The 21208-nt window shown below is 43.7% G+C and overlaps 1 protein-coding gene and 1 long non-coding RNA gene across 2 annotated transcripts in view; both read right to left on the bottom strand.

Moving 5' to 3' along the window:
• ANKDD1B (ankyrin repeat and death domain containing 1B) overlaps nucleotides 1–21208 on the bottom strand; it is a 62218-nt gene that overhangs the window by 21448 nt on the left and 19562 nt on the right. The window contains 3 exon segments of the mRNA XM_081510759.1: nucleotides 3103–3201; nucleotides 17720–17818; nucleotides 18576–18674. Coding sequence (XP_081366885.1) covers nucleotides 3103–3201; nucleotides 17720–17818; nucleotides 18576–18674 — 297 coding nt within the window.
• LOC145514918 (uncharacterized) lies at nucleotides 6705–10779 on the bottom strand. The gene is made up of 3 exons (XR_014060563.1): nucleotides 8267–10779; nucleotides 7026–8030; nucleotides 6705–6955 (listed from the first exon to the last, which is right to left on the bottom strand). It is a non-coding gene; the product is annotated as an uncharacterized LOC145514918 (long non-coding RNA).

Here is a 21208-nt window from a genome sequence, read left to right as displayed (position 1 = left end):
TTCCGAGGTCAGAAACGACTTTCCTGAAGAATTGACATCTGAGCTCAAATATGAAGACTAAGAAAATACTGAATAGCTTAACTGCAGGACTTCTCAGAGCCTTCAAAGAGCTAAAGTGCAGTGGGAATAACCACAAGGGAGAAATAGCAGTCATATTCCATATTTCCTAACTTGTCTTGAACTAAGGCTTTTTCTCCCTAGAGCGGGTTGTAGGAGTAACACCCCCTCACCTAGGGTACGGTCCATGCTCAGCCCTTCCACCTATATAGTCCGACCGCCGTGTATTCACCAAGCCTCGACAGTCTGCTTGCCTCCCACTCTGTGGCTAAAATGCCTGTTTTCCAGCCACGCACTCAGTCACCTCCACCGCAGGCTTCTTACCAGCTCTGCCAGGCTCAGGGCCCACCTCCACACTCACTCACACAGCCTCTTGCTGCCTCACTCCCACCCAGCTGCCCCTGGTCTGGGAGGCTCAAGAGAAAACACCTCCCTGGGGGTAGACAAGGCAGCCGCAAGAAGGAAAAAAGGCGAGGAGAACACAGTTATGGTGTGAGAGTGAGGTGAGGGGCGTCTAGTGGGGAGGGCAGGGCTTGGGGCACCGGGATGACAGAGCAGGGAAGGGCATGCAGTGAGACCGTGTGGACCACAGAAGCTGAGCTGAGCGGCAGAGAGAGTGGAGAGAAGGGGTGCAGATGCCTTGAGTGTGGGTACAGAGGACAGGGCGCAGTGCTGCTCAACCAGAGACGATGACATTAGTCAGTATCAGTTACGCACAGACAACACATCCTCCTAATGGTACTACTACACACTCACATCCCCAATAGTTCAGTCGCTCAGCCGTGTCCGACTCTGTGCGACCCCATGGACTGCAGCACACCAGGCTTCTCTCCATCACCAACGCCTAGAGTTTGCTCAAACTCATGTCCATTGAGTCAGTGATGCCATCCAACCATTTCATCCTCTGTCATCCCCTTCTCCTCCCACCTTCTATCTTTCCCAGCATCAGGGTCTTTTCCTAATGACAGTTCAGGAACTGTCAGAGTCAGTTCTTCACATCAGGTGGCCAAAGTATTAGAGTTTCAACTTCAGCATCAGTCCTTCCAATGAATATTCAGGACTGATTTCCTTTAGGATGGACTGGTTGGATCTCCTTGCAGTCCAAGGGACTCTCAAGAGTCTTCTCCAACACCACAGTTCAAAAGCATCAATTCTTCGGTGCTCAGCTTTCTTTATAGTCCAACTCTCACATCCATACAGTTAATACTCTCATATCCCCAACGGATAATACTGTTTAAAACACTAGGCTGACAGCTTTTCATTAACCACCCCAGCAGTTAGGTCTTCTATTCCACACTTTACATACTGAGAGTGTTAATTCCTAGGCAGGTTGATAAGAAGTCCGGGCCACTGAGGAGGAGAGAAGGGTCTGGGGCTCTAGAAGAGGAGATAGGGTCTGGAATTCTCAAGGAGGAGGAAAAGACAAAGTCTTTTTTTTTTCTCTACATTCCTTAGACTTAGTCACATAAAACTTTTTCTTTAAGCCCAGAACTGATGATTACACAACAAACAACTCAGTTTAAACTCTGTACTAAGGATTATATAACAACAATGTATCTTGCTTGAGGACAGTTTCTCCTTCTTGAAAACCTTCTGACTAATCCTGTTATCTTAAAATGTATATTACTGGAGTGGGTCTGGTAAGATCTTTCTATTGTTAGTTCTAATCCTGTCATCTTAAAATGTAAATTGTGGGAGTGGGTCTAGTATGATCTTTACAACCTTGAGACATTCTTTTGATTCATTGTAATAACCAATTTAAAAAGTATATAACTCCCTTGCTAACACTAGCAAGGGGGCACTCTCAGTTCCCCTTCTGATGTCTGTCAGAAGCTCTCTCTGTCCCTTTTTATACTTTAATAAAACTCTGCTACACAAAAGCTCTTGAGTGATCAAGCCTGGTGCCTGGTCCGGAAGCTAAATCTTCTTCTTTGGAGATCCTGAGCTATCAATTGGAGACACAGAGGTTAAATCACCTCTTGAGGCATCTGAGCTAGAAAGTGGCAGAGACAGGATTCGAACCCAGATCTTCCTGACTCCAACATCAACACCAGCCTCCTTCCCACAGGGGTAGATGGATGGAAGAAAGACGTAGTGATTGAGCAAATAACCCACCAGTACTCAGAGGAGGAGGAAAGGAGGGGCAGATGGGACCTAAAGCTGTGTACATCAGACTGTCCAAGGGTGAGCATGGGCAGTCAGAGATAGATGGGGTGGAGCGGCAGGCTTTCCATACAGACCTCTTTCGCTCTGGGAGGACCTGGTCTCTATGACACCAAGCATGAAAAAAGAGAACAGATCCCTAATCCCAGGGACATAGGGAGTGCCCTTCCTGCTGGGACTACCAGCCTTGCTGTGGCCCCAAACCCTCCTGAGAAATGGGAGGCATCCTTGGATAGACCAGGCAAATTCAGAGCCTCTCATGCCATGCTCCAAAAACTACCAATCCTGGTTTAAGTCACATCCCTTCTCTCCAGTTAATACAATAAATAGTAATGGCTTAAGCAAGATCAGAGGAAAGAATATTATCCCAGGAGAAATGAAAGTAGAGTAAAAAAATAGCATCTAATTCCAGCACAGATGGCCTTTGTTAATTCTGCCAGGGCCAACTTCAGAAAACCTAAATCAGTACAAATGACTGACTTTCAAAAGAAAAACAAAATCAGTCAGCGAAGGGAGAAAAATAATCCTTCTCCTTCCTATTAACAGGAGCTTCATCATTTTCCCAGACTGATAAATTTAATACAAGAATGGCATCTCCAGACACACGAGAAAGTTTACCTGCGGCAAATATAAATATTTAAAACACAAAGATTTCATTTTGTTCAGGAACTGCAGCAACTTTCTAAAATTCAGCCCTCGGATTCTATTTCTCACGATTAAAACTCAGTCTGCAAAAGGAGTTGGTCAGCCCTCCAAGAAAGAATTCCTCCTTTATGATCACCTGTTCTTCCCCTCTCTCTCCCCAGTGTATCTGCACGTTGAATCTTACAGCACAGCCTCACAGAGCTGGGATCAAAGTCCATGTTATCACAATAGACTCACTTCCATCTTCTGGTGCAGATCAACGTTCTCACTGAGAAGAAAGCTGACAAGTGATGAACGGCCATTCCAGGTTGCTGTCTGCCAAGCACTGATATTGATCTGTAAGAGATAGATAGATGGAGAGAGAAGGCAGGGAGGGATTCCCATTAGAATCCAGCATGCTTTCTGGTGTTCTTCACATGGTTATCAATGAATACAATGAAACAGTATGACTCTTTTAAAGAGAAAATCCAATGTGCTTCTGATTATTGGGGGGGGCGGGGGGGGCGGGGTGCTCTTTGTTGCTTCTAGGTGAAGAGTCAGGTCCTAGGCATGCCTCAGGCACATATGAGCTAAAGCTAGGAAGTACGAAGTGAACTGGGGCCAAGTCTTCTCTCTATATACCCTGCTAACCCTCTCCTTGAACCAAAAGAGATGAACTTCGTACTGACCCCAGAAATGTCTCAACCCTCTTTCATTCTGTTTACTAGCAACTGTCCCCTTGCAGGTACCACCTCAAAACAGCGTGAAAGTGTTATTAGCTCAATTGTGTCCAACTCTTTGCGACCCCATGGACTGTGGTCTGCCAGGCTCTTCTGTCCATGGAATTCTCCAGGCAAGAATACTGGAGTGGGTTGCCATTTCCTCCTCCAGGAGATCTTCCCCACCCAGGGATCAAGCCCACGTCTCCTGCGTCTCCTGCATTGCAGGGGGATTCTTTACCACTGGGCCACCTGGGAAGCACCTGATTATCCCATCCTCCTGCAAAAGCCCTTGCAAGAAGAAAAGCTTAAAGATAACAGTGTATGGTTCTAAGCCGCTGTGCTTTGGGTTGGTTGGTTATAAAGTGATAGGCAAGTGAAACAAATACTCACAGGATTGATACACACTCTAACCAATGGGAATCTAGCTTGAGCCGATACTAAATGCCTAAATGACTTTGAATAAATGGCCTCTCAAGGATGGGCCTCTATGTCTTCCTCTGTGACAATAACAGAACCATCTATATTATTAGTTTTCTATTGCTGCGAATAACAAATTACCACAAATGTTAAGTGCCTTAAACAATACAGATGTATTATCTTACAGTTCTAGAGGTCAGAAGTCTGAAATGAGTCTCACTAAGTGAAAAGAAAGGCCTATAGGGAGGCTTTCAGGAGAATCCATTTCTTTGCCTTTTTCAGTCTGTAGAAGCCACACACACCCCTTGGCTCTCAGCCCCACTCCTTTACCTTCAAACTCCAGGAATGGGGTGCTCAGTCCTTTTCATGTTACATCCCTCTGACCTCCCTGCTGGCCTTATTTTTCTGCTTGAAAAGACCCTTGTGATTATATTAGGCTCACCTGGATAATCTCCTTGTAGGGTCAGATGATGATCAACCTTAATTCCCCTTTGCCCTGTAACTTCACAAACTCACAGGTTCCCAGGATCCTAATGTGGACCTCTTTGGGGGCTGTTATTCTGCCAACCACACCATCCTACCTCTTTTTCTCAAACCATTACCTTACTTGGGAAATACATGAGCTAGTAAAGGTGTACTTAACTATCATCTCAATAAAGCCACAAAAAATTTATTGAGCACTTATTATGTGCCATACCCTATGTTAGATAGTGGGGGTGTGGATATGATTCGACTGACAATATCTCTGATGTTACATTCCAGTAGGGGTGGACAATCAATTGATATATAGATCAGTAGACTGGTAGATCAGTAAATCGACAGATTTGGAATAAATCCATCTATTAGATTCTAGATGTTATTAGAAGAATAACATTAGCTAGTGGTAATGATCATGCTACAGTGAGAAGTAAAATAGTGTGACTGGATGATTATTTTCCAGTGAGTGATCTAGAAAACCTTCTTGGATAGGGTGACATCTAGACTGAGATCAGAATAGTAGGAAATGCCCCCAATGGAAGGGTCTGATGCAGAAAAAGGTTTGTAAAGAGCCCAAAGCCAGGAACCCAAAGAGCTGTAGGGGCCTGTGGCATTTCATCCACGAGACACAACGGGCACAGAGTGTATGACCTTCAGACTTTTTAAGCACCAAAGAAATATTTGAAATCTTAAAAAAAAAAAGTTGCTTCCAAAATATCAAAAGAAAACCACAAAATTGAAGTGAATAAATATTTAATCAACATAGTCATACTTCATTGATTGTTAAATGCAATATTCATCAAGTATTCATTATACTGTAAACAATTTGTAGGTTAAATTTTTTCACTTCCCTCAAATTTTCAAGTATGAGCAGAATTCTAAGAAATCAATCATAAGTTAGTGTGGTCTTAAAGTGCTACATTCAGTATGTCAACAAACTTGAAAAACTCAGCAGCAGCCAGAGCACTGGAAAAAGTCAGTTTTCATTCCAATCCCAAAGTAGGGCAATGCCAAAGAATATTCAAATTGCCGTATAATTGTGCTCATTTCACGTGCTAGCAAGGTTATGCTCAAAATCCTTCAAGCTAGGCTTCAACGGTACATGAACTGAGAACTTCCAGATGTACAAGCTGGATTTAGAAAAGGCAGAGGAACCAGAGATCAAATTGCCAACATCCACTGGATCATGGAGAAAGCAAGGAAATTCCAGAAAAATAGCTACTTCTGCTTCATTGACTATGCTAAAGTCTTTGACTGTGTGCATCACAACAAACTGTGGGAAATTTTTTAAGAGATGGGACTATCAGACTACCTTACCTGTCTTCTGAGAAACTTGTTGAAGAGGGAATTCATAGGGCCTGGACTCCATCTTAGGCCTGTTCATGCTAATCAAGCTCAGCCACCTCTCCAAAGGACTCTAAACTCTGTGCTTAGTGCCTATGGAAACGACAATAGAAGGATAAGACCCCCTCCGGACAGGGGAACTTTGAAGATCGCATCCAGGTTACTCATTGCCTAAGAGAAAACATATACTAATCACCCCTGTCTCCGGACAGGCCATAAATTTTTCTGTACCTATAGGAGTGTAACCTTGAGCTTATTGATTATTACCCAATTGTTTAACCGTTTGAACACATAACACATGAATAATGGGATTATTGTGATTGTATTTACCCTTCCTTTGTTTATGTAAGTCTCAAGGAATTTGGGGTGGTGAGTTCGGACACGTACACATAGGGTATAAAAGATTTTCATAAATGCTGGTCAGGGTCCTTGGCTAAGAGAAGACTCTGCCTTGGGCCCGCCGGTGTAATAAACTGCACTCCACTACCTGCACTGTCCTTCTGAGTGAGTTTGTTTCCCAGAATGCATGGCTACAACATTGTATGCAGGTCAAGAAACAGGAGTTAGAACCAGACATGAAACAATGAACTTGTTCCAAACTGGGAAAGGAGTATGTCAAAGCTGTATATTGTTACCCTGCTTATTTAACTTATGTGTAGAGTACATCATGCAAAATACTGGGCTGCAGGAAGAACCAGCTGGAATCAAGATTCCAATCAAGATTGGAGAAATATCAACAGCCTCAGATATGCAGATGATACCACTCTAATGGTATAAAGTGAAGAGGAACTAAAGAGCCTTTTGATAAAAGTGAAAGAAGAGAGCGAAAAAGCTGGGTTAAAACTCATGATTCAAAAGACTAAGATCATAGCATCTGGTTCCATCACTTCAAGGCAAATAGAAGGGGGAAAAGTGGAAGCAGTAACATTTTATTTTCTTGGGCTCCAAAATCACTGTGGATGGTGACTATAGCCATAAAATTAAAAGATGGTTGCTCCTTGGAAGGAAAGGTTTGACAAACCTAGACAGCATATTAAAAAGTAACCTCTGGAAAAAAAAAGTATCCTCTGGCAGTGGCACCCCACTCCAGTACTCTTGCCTGGAAAATCCCATGGATAGAGGAGCCTGATAGGCTGCAGTCCATGGGGTCGCTAAGAGTCGGACACAACTGAGCGACTTCACTTTCACTTTCATGCATTGGAGAAGGAAATGGCAACCCACTCCAGTGTTTTTGCCTGGAGAATCCCAGGGACGGCAGAGCCTGGTGGGCTGCCGTCAATGGGGTCGCACAGAGTTGGACACAACTGAGGTGACTTAGCAGTAGCAGCAGCAGCCACTCTGCCAACAAATGTCCGTATAGCCAAAGCTATGTTTTTTCCAGCAGTCATGTACAGATGTGAGAGTTGGACCATAAAGAAGGCTGAGTGCCAAAGAATTGATGCTTTTGAACTGTGGTGTTGGAGGAGACTCTTGAGCGTCCCTTGGACTGCAAGGAGATCAAACCAGTCCATCCTAAAGGAAATTAGTCCTGAATATTCATTGGAAGGACTGATGTTGAAGCTGAAACTCCAATACTTTGGCCTCCTGATGCAAAGAACTGACTCATTAGAGAAGACCCTGATGCTGGCAACCGGAGAAGGCAATGGCACCCCACTCAAGTGCTTTCGCCTGGAAAATCCCATGGATGGAGGAGCCTGGTGGGCTGCAGTCCATGGGGTCGCTGAGCGCCGGAACGACTGAGCAGCTTCATTTCACTTTTCACTTTCATGCATTGAAGAGGGAAATGGCAACCCACTCCAGTGTTCTTGCCTGGAGAATCCCAGGGATGGGGGAGCCTGGTGGGCTGCCGTCTATGGGGTCACACAGAGTTGGACACAACTGAAGGTACTTAGCAGCAGCAGCAGCTGATGGTGGGAAAGACTGAAGGCAAAAGGAGAAGGGGACAGGAGAGGACGAGATGGTTAGGTAGCATCACTGATTCAATGGACCTGAATCTGAGCAACCCTAGGAGCTAGCAGACGACAGAGAATCCTGGCATGCTGTAGTCCATGTGGTGGCAAAGAGGCGGACATGACTTAGCGACGGAACAAAACAATCATATCCAAAGGATTGTAAACAAAAAAATCTTTAAAAATAAGTTACAACAAAAGAAAAGGTGTATTTAATGCAGAATGTGGGAGCCTTTAAAGTTACTTGATAAGATGTGAAGATAAGACAGTCCTCAGTCTTGTCTGACTCTTTGCGACCCCATGGACTATGGCCTGCCACGCTCCTCTGTCCATGGGATTCTCCAGGCAAGAATACTGGAGTGGGTGGCCATTCCCTTCTCTTGGGGGATCTTTCCCAACCCAGGGATCAAACCCAGGTCTCCTGCATTGCAGGCAGCTTCTTTACCATCTGAGCCAGCCGCCAGGGAAGCCCTCCGGAAATGTGTTGTTCTTAGGGTCTACAAAAGTCTTCACTGGATCCTGGGGGATCAGCAGCCTCTCCACGCAGCACAAGTGGAGACAGCCTCCATGGGCAGCTAAATCCACAATCTTTCTCCAATTACCTCCTCAGAAATGACTCAACTTTTACCCCCGCCCCTTAGTCGGGGTCGGGGCACAAAGCAAACTCCTGGAGACCAAAACTAACCAATGTCAGCGGGCGAAGCTTCTCCGAGATCAAACACAGTAATCACCTACAGATGCGAAAGCCAAATGAGTCTAAGAGGACCCCGGGGTATGTCCATGCTGCTGGCTTCCTGCTTCATGCTGCTTGCTTTCCCGGGGTCTTTACTGGGCTGGGCAGACGCAGGTGTGGACAGCAGTGGAGGCTGAGGCTGTTGATCCAGGAAGTGTGCGCATGAACTCGGGGGAAACTCAAGATAATGTAAAAGGCGAAAAAATGGACTTAGGACAAGTTCCAGGCTGTCTGGATGAGGTATAACGATATGGACTCCGTGGAGCCTGCAGTCCTGGCAAGGCAGGGAGAATGCAGAGCATCTGAAAGGCATTACCGAGCAAAACCCTTCGAGGGGCCAAATGACGAAGCACAGGAGGGAGGCACAGAGCAGCGGAACAAGCCAAAGGGAGAGAGCCCGGGAGGGCCTTGCTAATGAGGGAGCCCTTTCCAGGGCTCTTTCCAACCGGCTGCAGACTGGGGACAGAGGGGCACCTGGGCATGACAGGAGAATATGCTGAAAATATTCTGAATTCAAAGTAGTCTGAATATTTCCCGGGCCCCTTGAATTCTTAACTTTATGCTCATTTATTGCATAAATAACCTTGTGACATGAGTGGGAATTACCTCACTCTACACTTCCCACTCTCGCACTCTTGTCTATGTATATATAAATTATGTACAACAATGGACTTCCCTGGTGGTCCAGGGTTAGTGTTTTCACCGCCGTGGGCCAAGGTTTGATCCCCAGTCAGGGAACTAAGATCCTGCAAGCTGAGTGGAGTGACAGGGAAAAAAAATTATACCATTAAAATCATAGGTAAAACATATTGTTTTTTCTATTAGTGTTCTATCATGAATATTTTTCTGTATTGTAATGGGCTTAGTATTTATCATTAATATTTCTTAATGGTTATATAATTTTCCAAGAAATAGGTGACCAAAATTTTATTCAGCCTTCCCCTACCATTTGTTGCCCTTACAGGTTGTATCAAATTCTTGGTTACTGGAGGCAATTTTAACATCTTTTTAAATCTTTTAAAATGTTTATACAATTCTTAAAGGTTACTTTCCATTTACAGTTATTACAAAATATTGGCTAAACTCTCTGTGTTGTATATAAGACATTCTTGAGCTTAGCCTACATCCAATAGTTTGAACCTCCTACTCCCCTACCCCTATATTGCCCCCATGCCACAAATGGTAACCACTAGTTACTTTAACATCTATCTTAATGCATGTGGCTTTCCCCTCCTCTTAGACTTTTCTTTTAACATAATTTTCCAAACATGGGTGAATGGAAAACGACAAACTGCTTTTCAAAAGAATTAAACAAAAGTATATGCTCCTGCCAGCAGAAAACAAGAATATATAAAACATTACCAGTTTGGGACTTTATTCTTAATTCTGGTGTTCAACACCAGAAAAACTTAGTACCAGTTAAAGTTAACATTTAAGCTTTTGAAAATGAATTGCTTATACACTGTGATATGGAGACCTCCAAGATATGTATACACTGACAATTTAAAAAAGCGAGGTACAGAGCAGTATATACATGCACACAAGTAGGTACACATATATATGTATATATGTATACATAGGTACATATATGTTTATATACATACATCCACACATACAGAGAGAGAGCACTGATCACTGAGGAAGGCTTTCTTATCTCTCCTTGCTATTCTTTGGAACTCTGTATTCAAATGGGTATATTTTCCCTTATCTCCTTTGCTCTTTGCTTCTCTTCTTTTCACAGGTATTTGTAAGGCCTCCTCAGACAACCATTTTGCTTTTTTGCATTTCTTTTTCTTGGGGATGGTCTTGATCCCTGTCTCCTGTACAATGTCATGAACCTCCATCCATAGTTCATCAGGCACTCTGTCTACTGGATCTAATCCCTTGAATCTATTTCTCACTTCTGCTGTATAATCGTAAGGGATTTGATTTAGGTCATAACTGAATGGTCTAGTGGTTTTTCCTACTCTCTTCAATTTAATTCTGAATTTGGCAATAAGGAGTTCATGATCTGAGCCACAGTCTGCTCCCGGTCTTGTTTTTGCTGACTGTAGAGAGCTTCTCCATCTTTGGCTGCAAAGAATACAATCAATCTGATTTTGGTGTTGACCATCTAGTGATGTCCATGCGTAGAGTCTTCTCTTGTGTTGTTGGAAGAGGGTGTTTGCTATAACCAGTGCATTCTCTTGGCAAAACTCTATTAGCCTTTGCCCTGCTTCATTCTGTACTCCAAGGCCAAATTTGCCTGTTACTCCAGGTATCTCTTGACTTCCTACTTTTGCATTCCAATCCCCTATAATGAAAAGGACATCATTTTTGAGTGTTAGTTCTAGAAGGTCTTGTAGGTCTTCATAGAACCATTCAACTTCAGCTTCTTCAGCATTACTGGTAGGGGTATAGACTTGGATTACCATGATATTGAATGGTTTGCCTTGGAAATGAACAGAGATCATTCTGTCATTTTTGAGGTTGCATTTAATTACTGCATTTTGAACTCTTTCGTTGACTATGATGGCTACTCCATTTCTTCTAAGGAAAGAAGTATACATACTACCACCCAGTAGTAGATATACCAGTCATCCGAGTTAAATTCACCCATTCCAGTGCATTTTAGTTCACATTCCTAAAATGTTGATGTTCACTCTTGCCATCTCCTGTTTGACCACTTTCAATTTGCCTTGATTCATGGACTTAACATTCCAGGTTTCTATGCAATAGTGCTCTTTACAGCATTGGATTTTGCTTCCATCACCAGTCACATCCACAACTGGCTGTTGTATTTGCTTCGGCTCCATCTCTTCATTCTTTCTGGATTTATTTCTCCACTGATCTCTAGTAGCATATTGGGCACCTACCGACCTGGGGAGTTCATCTTTCAATGTCTATGTTTTTGCCTTTTCATACTGTTGATGGGGTTCTCAAGGCAAGAATACTGAAGTGGTTTGCCATTCCCTTCTCCAGTGGACCACATTTTGTCAGAACTCTCCACCATGACCTGTCCATCTTGGGTGGCCCTACACAGCACGGCTCATAGTTTCATTGAGTTAGACAAGGCTGTGGTCCACGTGATCAGATTGGTTAGTTTTCTGTGATTGTGGTTTTCAGTCTGTTTCAGTCTGTCTGCCCCCTGATGGAGAAGGATAAAAGGTTTATGGAAGCTTCCTGATGGGAGAGACTGACTGAGGGGGAAACGAGGTCTTGTTCTGATGGGCCGGGCCATGCTCAGTAAATCTTTAATCCAATTTTCTATAGATGGGTGGAGCTGTGTTCCCTCCCTGTTATTTACCTGGGGCCAAACTATGGTGGAGGTAATGAAGATAATGGTGACCTCCTTCAAAAGATCCCGTGCATGTACTGCTACACTCAGTGCCCCCAACCCTGCAACAGGCCACCACCAACCCACTCCTCCACTAGAGACTCCTGGACACTCCCAGGCAAGTCTGGGTCAGTCTTGACAGCCTTACTTTCATAATAAAGAAAAACTGAACAAAACCTAAATGGCCAGGAGCTAAAGAAGGGTTAAAGGCATTTTGGGCAGACACTAAAAATATGCATGCATAGGAACACAAGGGAAACTGGAAGGGAAACATATCAGATGTTTATAAGATAATCCCTTCAGTGTAGAGAAAATATGAAAATTGCTATTTATGTTTATTTTTATCTCAATCTTTAAAATTTATATTTCTAGCATATGTTTTATAATATATTGATTTAATGATAAATGCACCTGGGATAAGGTGCATGCTCACATTTTCTTTACTGATATGAGTTTGCTACCCAGAATGTTTGGAGAGCAACACACTCAAGCCTAGTCTCCCCCAAAAAACAAACAAAAAAACAACCAAACAAACAAAAAAGCCTAGTCCCATGAGTCACTCCATGGTCTGCAAGAGCCTATGTCAGAAAACAGAGGCAGCCCAAGATGGTATGTACATTATGGTCTTCATCCAAAGGATTAATAGTATCACTCACTAGATACTTTGTGCAAATAAAATCTATCACAGTCTACAATTACAGTTTGTTAGACTTAAAGACTTTTCCGCAATGTGCCCTGACTCAAAAATAGCTAAAAGGTGGATTACATCCAGGTGCACACATTCTAGTGGTAAAGTATTAGAACAGAAAAGGGCCAGCATGACTAAGACTTTAAATCCTATGACTATAGGACCGGATCTCTATATTTGTGAAGGCCAATGAGGGCTGTTTTGTGCTAGGTGACTGAAGTTCTCCTTGAGTTTCTCACACATCATTCATAACTTTTACTCAGGAAGATCGAATTCCTAGGATCTTCATAAAGTTAAACCAGTTCAATCTGATCATCACTACTATGAAGTCCAAGAGGACTCCACTCACTTGGGTCTCCAAACAGCCAGCTCCAAAGGCAGGGACCCAGAGGTTAAAAAGTGACCTCCCAGAGCAGATGACTCAGGAGTCTGCCTCCACAGCCACAGCCTCTCCACTGAGCTCCAGGCCTGGTTTCTATCTCCTCACAGCCCCTCACCTGAATAAACCCCTCCCACAGGTGTCTCAGGGAGAACCCACCCACTCCCTATGCCTGAGGCGCTCACCCTCCTCTCCTCCTCTTACCCTCCACACGCCACAGCTCAGGGATGGGTACCCCACCGTGCTGGGAGTCCAAGCCAGAGAGCTGGGGGGCAGAAAGTCTCCCCTCTCCCTAGCCCCTGCTCACAAATCCTGTGACCTCTACCTCCTCCTCCCACCTCATCCTGTTTGCTGCCCCCGAGAGCCTGGGTGAGAGGTTCCCAACGTCTTGCTCCAGGCATTTCCTGTCACCTGAAGGGACTCCGCACCTCCAGCTTTCCAGGTCCCAATCCCCCCTTCATAGCACATGTCAGTGTCCTGCCTCTACCCAGGATGGACCCCACTGCTGTGTGCTGCCTGAAACCCTCCCAGGTCTCTGCTGCCAACAGGTCAGAGCCAACTCTGCTCCTGGTAAGCGCGGCCTTTGATTGCTCCACCCCATACCATCCTCAGTTTCGGAACTGTCATTCCCAGTACTCACCATGCTTTTTCATGCCTCAGTTCCCTCACACGGGCTCTGTCTGAAAGTCTACCCTCGTGTCCTCTTCCAGTCTCCTGGTACCACTGTTCATTAGAATGCCCAGACCCACATAATATATTACCTCGTCTGTGAGGTCTGTGGTATTTCTGAAACAGATTTTCCTTTGTGTTCCCACAGCACACTGCATATACATCTATTAGTATATTTAGCCCAATATAATATTTATTGTATGCCCTTCTTGCCCTGTAGGCTTCCAGAATAAGAAAACACTCTACCTAGCAGGGTTCAATCACTAAGTCATGTGTGACTCTTTGGGACCCCAAGCACTGCAGTCCGCCAGGCTCCTCTGTCCTCCGCCATCTCCCAGAGGTTACTCCAATTCAGGTCCATTGAGTCAGTGATGCTCTGTGTCTCATACTCTAACCATCATCCAGAGTACACATTAAATATTTTTTGGTGAATAAGTGAATGGATTAACAAATGAACTGCTGTGAGTTACTTTAAAGAAAAAGGTAGGAATCTTTTTTGCATCACCTTTTACCCCTTGTGGGGCTTCCCTTGTGGCTCAGCTGAACAGTATGAAAAGGCAAAAGGATAGGACACTGAAAGATGAGCTCCCCAGGTCGGTAGGTGCCCAGTATGCTACTGGAAATCAGTGGAGAAATAACTCCAGAAAGAATGAAGGGATGGAGCCAAAACAAAAACACCACCCAGTTGTGGATGTGACTGGTGATAGAAGCAAGGTCCGATGCTGTAAAGAGCACTATTGCATAGGAACCTGGAATGTTAGGTCCATGAATCAAGGCAAATTGGAAGTGGTCAAATAGGAGATGGCAAGAGTGAATGTCGACATTCTAGGAATCAGCGAACTAACATGGACTGCAATGGGTGAATTTAACTCAGATGACCATTATATCTACTATTGTGGGCAGGAATCCCTTAGAAGAAATGGAGTAGCCATCATGGTCAACAAAAGAGTCCGAAATGCAGTACTTGGATGCAATCTCAAAAATGACAGAATGATCTCTGTTCGTTTCCAAGGCAAACCATACAACATCACAGTAATCCAAGTCTGTGCTCTGACCAGTAACACTGAAGAAGCTGAAGTTGAACGGTTCTATGAAGACCTACAAGACCTTCTAGAACTAACACCCCAAAATGATGTGCTTTTCATTATAGGGGACTGGAATGCAAAAGTAGGAGGTCAAGAAACACCTGGAGTAACAGGCAAATTTGGCCTTGCAGTACAGAATGAAGCAGGGCAAAGGCTAACAAAATTTTGCCAAGAGAATGCACTGGTCATAGCAAACACCCTCTTCCAACAACACAAGAGAAGACTCTACACATGGTCATCACCAGATAGTCAACACAGAAATCAGATTGATTATATTCTTTGCAGCCAAAGATGGAGAAGCTCTCTACAGTCAGCAAAAACAAGACTAGGAGCTGACTGTGGCTCAGATCATGAACTGCTTATTGCCAAATTCAGACTTAAATTGAAGAAAGTAGGGAAAACCACTAGACCATTCAGTTATGACCTAAATCAAATCCCTTATGATTATACAGTGGAAGTGAGAAATAGATTTAAGGGACTAGATCTGATAGACAGTGCTTGATGAACTATGGATGGAGGTTCATGACATTGTACAGGAGACAGGGATCAAGAAAATCCCCATGGAAAAGAAATGCAAAAAAGCAAAATGGCTGTCTGAGGAGGCCTTACAAATAGCTGTGAAAAGAGAAGCGAAAAGCAAAGGAGAAAAGGAACGATATTCCCATCTGAATTCAGAGTTCCAAAGAACAGCAAGGAGGGATAAGAAAGCCTTCCTCAGCAATCAATGCAAAGAAATAGACGAAAACAACAGAATGGGAAAGACTAGAGATCTCTTCAAGAAAATTAGAGATACCAAGGGAGTATTTCATGCAAAGATGGGCTCAATAAAGGACAGAAATGGTATGAACCTAACATAAGCAGAAGATATTAAGCAGAGGTGGCAAGAATACACAGAAGAACTGTACAAAAAAGATCTTCAAGACACAGATAATCACAATGGTGTGATCACTCACCTAGAGCCAGACATCCTGGAATGTGAAGTCAAATGGGCCTTAGAAAGCATCACTACGAACAAAGCTAGCGGAGGTGATGGAATTCCAGTTGAGCTATTTGAAATCCTCAAAGGTGATGCTGTGAAAGTGCTGCACTCGATATGCCAGCAAATTTGGAAAACTCAGCAGTGGCCACAGGACTGGAAAAGGTCAGTTTTCATTCCAATCCCAAAGAAAGGCAATGCCAAAGAATGCTCAAACTACCGCACAATTGCACTCATCTCACACGCTAGTAAAGTTATGCTCAAAATTCTCCAAGCCAGGCTTCAGCAATATGTTAAATGTGGACTTCCAGATGTTCAAGCTGGTTTTAGAAAAGGCAGAGGAACCAGAGATCAAATTGCCAACATCTGTTGGATCATCGAAAAAGCAAGAGAGTTCCAGAAAAACATCTATTTCTGCTTTATTGACTCTGCCAAAGCCTTTGACTGTGTGGATCACAATAAACTGTGGAAAATTCTTCAAGAGATGGGAGTACCAGACCACCTGACCTGCCTCTTGAGAAACCTGTATGCAGGTCAGGAAGCAACAGTTAGAACTGGACATGGAACAACAGACTGGTTCCAAATAGGAAAAGGAGTACGTCAAGGCTGTATATTGTCATCCTGCTTATTTAACTTATATGCAGAGTGCATCATGAGAAATGCTGGGCTGAATGAAGCACAAGCTGGAATCAAGATTGCTGGAGAAATATCAATAACCTCAGATATGCAGATGACACCACCTTTATGGCAGAAAGTGAAGAAGAACTAAAAAGCCTCTTGATGAAAGTGAAAGAGGAAAATGAAAAAGCTGGCTTAAAGCTCAACATTCAGAAAACGAAGATCACGGCATCTGGTCCTATCACTTCATGGCAAACAGAAGGGGAAACAGTGGAAACAGTGTCAGACTTTATTTTTTGGGGGTTCCAAAATCACTGCTGATGGTGACTGCAGCCATGAAATTAAAAGACGTTTACTCCTTGGAAGGAAATTTATGACCAACCTAGATAACATATTAAAAAGCAGAGACATTACTTTGCCAACAAAGGTCTGTAGTTTTTTTCCCAGCAGCCATGTATGGATGTGATAGTTGGATGGTGAAGAAAGCTGAGTGCCGAAGAATTGATGCTTTTGAACTGTGGTGTTGGAGAAGACCCTGAGAGTCCCTTGGACTGCAAGGAGATCCAACCAGTCCATCCTAAAGGAGATCAGCCCTGGGTGTTCATTGGAAGGACTGATGTTGAAGCTGAAACTCCAATACTTTGGCCACCTCATGCGAAGAGTTGAGTCTTTGGAAAAGTCCCTGATGCTGGGTAGGATTGGGGGCGGGAGGAGAAGGGGACAACAGAGGATGAGATGGCTGGATGGTGTCACCAACTCGATGGACATGAGTTTGGGTAAACTCCGGGAGTTGGTGATGGACAGGGAGGCCTGGAGTGCTGCGATTCATGGGGTCGCAAAGAGTCGGACACGACTGAGGGACTGAACTGAACTGAACTTACACCCTGTGGGCTTCCCTTATGGCTCGGCTGGTAAAGAATCTGCCTTCAATGCGGGGGACCTAGGTTCAATCCCTGGGTTGGGAAGATCGCCTGGAGAAGGCAGAGGCTACCCACTCCAGTATTCTGGCCTAGAGAATTCCATGGACTGTATAGTCCATGCGGAGAAGGCAATGGCACCCCACTCCAGTACTCTTGCTTGGAAAATCCCATGGACGGAGGAGCCTGGTAGGCTACAGTCCATGGGGTCGCTAAGAGTCGGACACGACTGAGCAACTTCACTTTCACTTTTCCCTTTCATGCACTGGAGAAGGAAATGGCAACCCACTCCAGTATTCTTGCCTGGAGAATCCCAGGGATGGCAGAGCCTGGTGGGCTGCCGTCTATGGGGTCGCACAGAGTCGGACACGACTGAAGCGACTTAGCAGTAGCAGCAGTAGTAGTATAGTCCATGAGGTCACAAAGAGTCACACAGGACTCTCACTTCAGAAGTGAGTGACTTTCACTTCACTTCGCACCCTGTGGCACACTTTTGTTTGCCTCCTATTCCTTTCTCGAAACCTGTTCTTCTCACTCTTCCAGCTTTGCACCCCAGGCTCACCTGTAATGAGCCCCTGCTCATACCTCACTGATCTCATCTATTTCTTGTGACTGGATGAGCAGCACCTGGACCACAGGGCTGTGACCACACTTTGGTATGAGGTGCAGGGCAGCGCTCCCCTCCTGCAATAGAGACCCACCTCAGGAGAGCATCCCAGGGACATGACCCGCCCATGGGCAGGGCTGCAGAGTGGCTTCCAGGGGCAGGGGTCACATTGGATAAAGCTGTGGCTCGAGTACTGGCCACATTTTCTGTAGTTTTAAGTGAAATTCATACTTCTAAAGTTTTAAATGAAAACACATAGCTGTTTGAATGAGAAGGGAACAAACCATCCATGTTTCTTTTTTTACCTTTGCTGCTAATTTGCTAGTAAAAAGTGGAATAATACAAGTAATTGTATAGAACTTTTGGGAAGGCAAACTGTTGCAAGATCTCTGGGAGGTAGTTTTAGCAATATTATACCGAAAGATTTTACAATGTGTAGCACTCTTTGACCCACACTTTCACATCTAGAAATTTCTACTGAAAAAAAAGCATCAAAGACGTCCACAAGGACATGGATGTCCATTCAGTGTTTCCTTCCCTGGTCAGGTGGGGCTGGAGTCCCCAGCAGATCTCAGGGGAAGAAAAGAGCAACCGGAGCTGACAGTAGAAAATTCCATGTACTCCTTTGATTTCAGATATTTATGAAGCAAACTTGGTTATTTGTACAGTCCACTGAAAAAGTGGGTTGATTTCATTGGGATATCCCATGATCTTTCCGACTGTGGTAACAAGTGAAGAACTCAACTGCTCACCAAAATGCCATTGCCAAATCTAAACCTCAACTGTCACTTCCCTTTCTCTAGTCCTTGGGGAAAAAGTAAAATTCCATCTCACCTTGCCCTTTTCTGTAGTATGCAGATTAAGGAAGATAAGTTTTTCTATCATTTCGATGTGGCCCCTCTCTGCCGCCAAAAGAAATGGTTTTCTTCCTTTCTGAAAATCAATCACAAACTCCAGTATTATTACACACTTATTGAACACACAAGACAACTGGCCAAATTGGGAGCATTTTGAGGAGGGCAAGGAGGCCAAGGCGATGATTCTGGTCATGGCATTCTGGGCTCTTCTTAGGGGAAGGTCATAACAACCTCTCTCACTTCAGACCAGATCCAGTTCTGAGTTTTCGCCCCAAACTCCATCAGCACGGAATCATTTTCATGGGGGCAGAGAGGTACGTTTAGACATGGTCTTTCCAAAGCATCTGGGGAGGCCCCACCTCACAGCCAGATAAGATTCCCTTTCAAATGGAACATTTTTACCAACTTTCTGCATTTACAGAACAGGTCTTTCACTCAACTATTTATTGAGAAGCTGATTTTGTGCCAGACCTCATCTGAGTCACTTGCATATCACCCAGTAAGCCTTGCCTTACTGATAAAAATGCTTGAAGCAGAAATTCTCCAGGGTTTAATATTTACATGACTCATTGAGACATGACATTGTATCAACTGCTTCTTTTCAGGCCCTCCCTGCTTGTTAATGGGGCTCATATACTTATCTCTGACATTCACTAAGGATCAACAGGAAAACTCTTGAGAACAGGTCTGTATGACGTGGGATGGAGAAATCAGGAATTATCCAGAGAATACAGCTTAAGAGAGATGTTTAGGTGCAATTTGTTAGGGAAGAAAGTTCAAGGGTAGAATCTTCTGATTGTGGTAATTTCTCCAACTTTTCACATTGCAAAGGGAGACTGCATTTTTGATAGCCAAAGTGTCATTTGGCTATCGAAAGAACAGTGAAACACCTATAAAAAAACCTCAATTTTCTAACCTGAGATATTTAAAAGCAGGAAAAGAAGTTGGGGTGGCCAACTTGGTGGGCAGCAGAAGTATTTTCATCAACTAAAGAAAACATTCACAAATTGGCTTGGTATGTTGTTAACCAAAAGCTTAGCAAGATATTTGAAATGTTAAAAGCAAGACTCAAGACTCTTTATAAGAAGTTCCCTGAATCTGAGATTTGTTATCTGATCTCCTGCTAATGTAAGATAATAAAAAGATAATGGTCACTGTTTGCTTGAGACAATAGCTCATGATTCTCCAACAACTTAAAGAAAAAGGAAGGAAACGTGCTAAAATAATAAATGGCTTCCAAAAAAGTATGTATGGATCAGCCCTATGGGACTCTATACATGCCGGAGAAACAAACAGCACCAAAAATTCACCTTATTTATATTTTTGAGCCAGATATGTTGCCAATTAGACTTATATCTCTAGCCCTTCAAAGTCTGAAATCCTGTCCTCATTGAATCACCAAGAAAGGACAAAGCTAAAAGACAGAGACTGCTTGGGGCCCTCTTTTGCTGCTTGTGAGATTAGATCCCTAACTGGAGATAAAGGTCTAATCTTGAGCCACAAACTGCTGTTTAGTCACTAAGTCATGGCCAACTCTTTTTGAGCCCATGGACTGTAGCCCACCAGGCTCCTCTATCCTTGGGATTTCCCAGGCAATTATTGGAATATGCTGCATTTCCTTCTTCAGGGGTCTTCCCCACCCAGGGATCATCTCCTTCATCTCCTATTTGGCAGGTGGATTCTTTACCACTGAGCCATCTGGGAAGCCCCATGAGCCATGAACAGCTTTTGGGAAATGACAGAATGATTGTGTACAGCTTATACAAATATCTGCAAACAGTGCCAACAGACAATGGTCCATATAAGCCAATCACAAAAAGAAGGATGGGAAACGTGATTATATGCTAGATGAAAACATTTAGTCATATGTTCTTACAAATCAGTCACTCATTTATTCAACAACTATTAACAATTATTAAATATATATATATATATATATGTCAGATATTGTGCTAAGCAAAAGTGGCCAAGATAAAAAATACAACACCCTATCCTCAGGAATCTCAGAGTCCATTAAGGAAGATGAGCAAGTGATTATAATGAAATGCAATAACCAAACTGGTGATATGTGGGGGTACGTAACTCAGTTTGAGTCTCTGTCTGTGTTGGGGAGGCAGGTGATAAGAAATGGTGGCTAATGCCCTGAAACAGAAGAAAAGAAGTCACTGCACTCAGAGATGCTCAAAGTATGGCTTCTCCTCTGGCATTCACAATTTATCTGTAGTTCCTCCAAGTCCAGATGAAGCTTACCAACCAGGAGTCATTTTTATCATAAGCAATGCTGCTTAGTAATAGTTAATATTGTATTTTGTCTTGTTTGTAGTGACACAGAGCCAAAAAGTTAACTAAGGTTTAAATTCTCACGCAGAAAGGAAAGGCATTTTGTTAGCCCTTTACGCACAAAGGGCATGAAAACACATGATGGTGTTCTGTCCGCGAGTGGACATTTGCTGCTTGTGTCTTTGCTTTTCCTTGGAAGAACCGCTCCCCTGCCCCTCTCCCTGCCAACACACACACAACCATTAATTTAGTCCATTTAATGCAATCAATGGCCAGGCTTTACCTGCCACGACCATATAACCCATGGTCATAGGAATTGGTTCAGGATTG

The sequence above is a fragment of the Giraffa tippelskirchi genome, chromosome 7, assembly GCF_054371585.1.
Source record: "Giraffa tippelskirchi isolate mGirTip1 chromosome 7, T2T-mGirTip1v1.2.pri, whole genome shotgun sequence".
In the NCBI taxonomy this organism is placed as follows: domain Eukaryota; kingdom Metazoa; phylum Chordata; class Mammalia; order Artiodactyla; family Giraffidae; genus Giraffa; species Giraffa tippelskirchi.
This window is presented reverse-complemented; position numbering and strand designations above follow the sequence as displayed.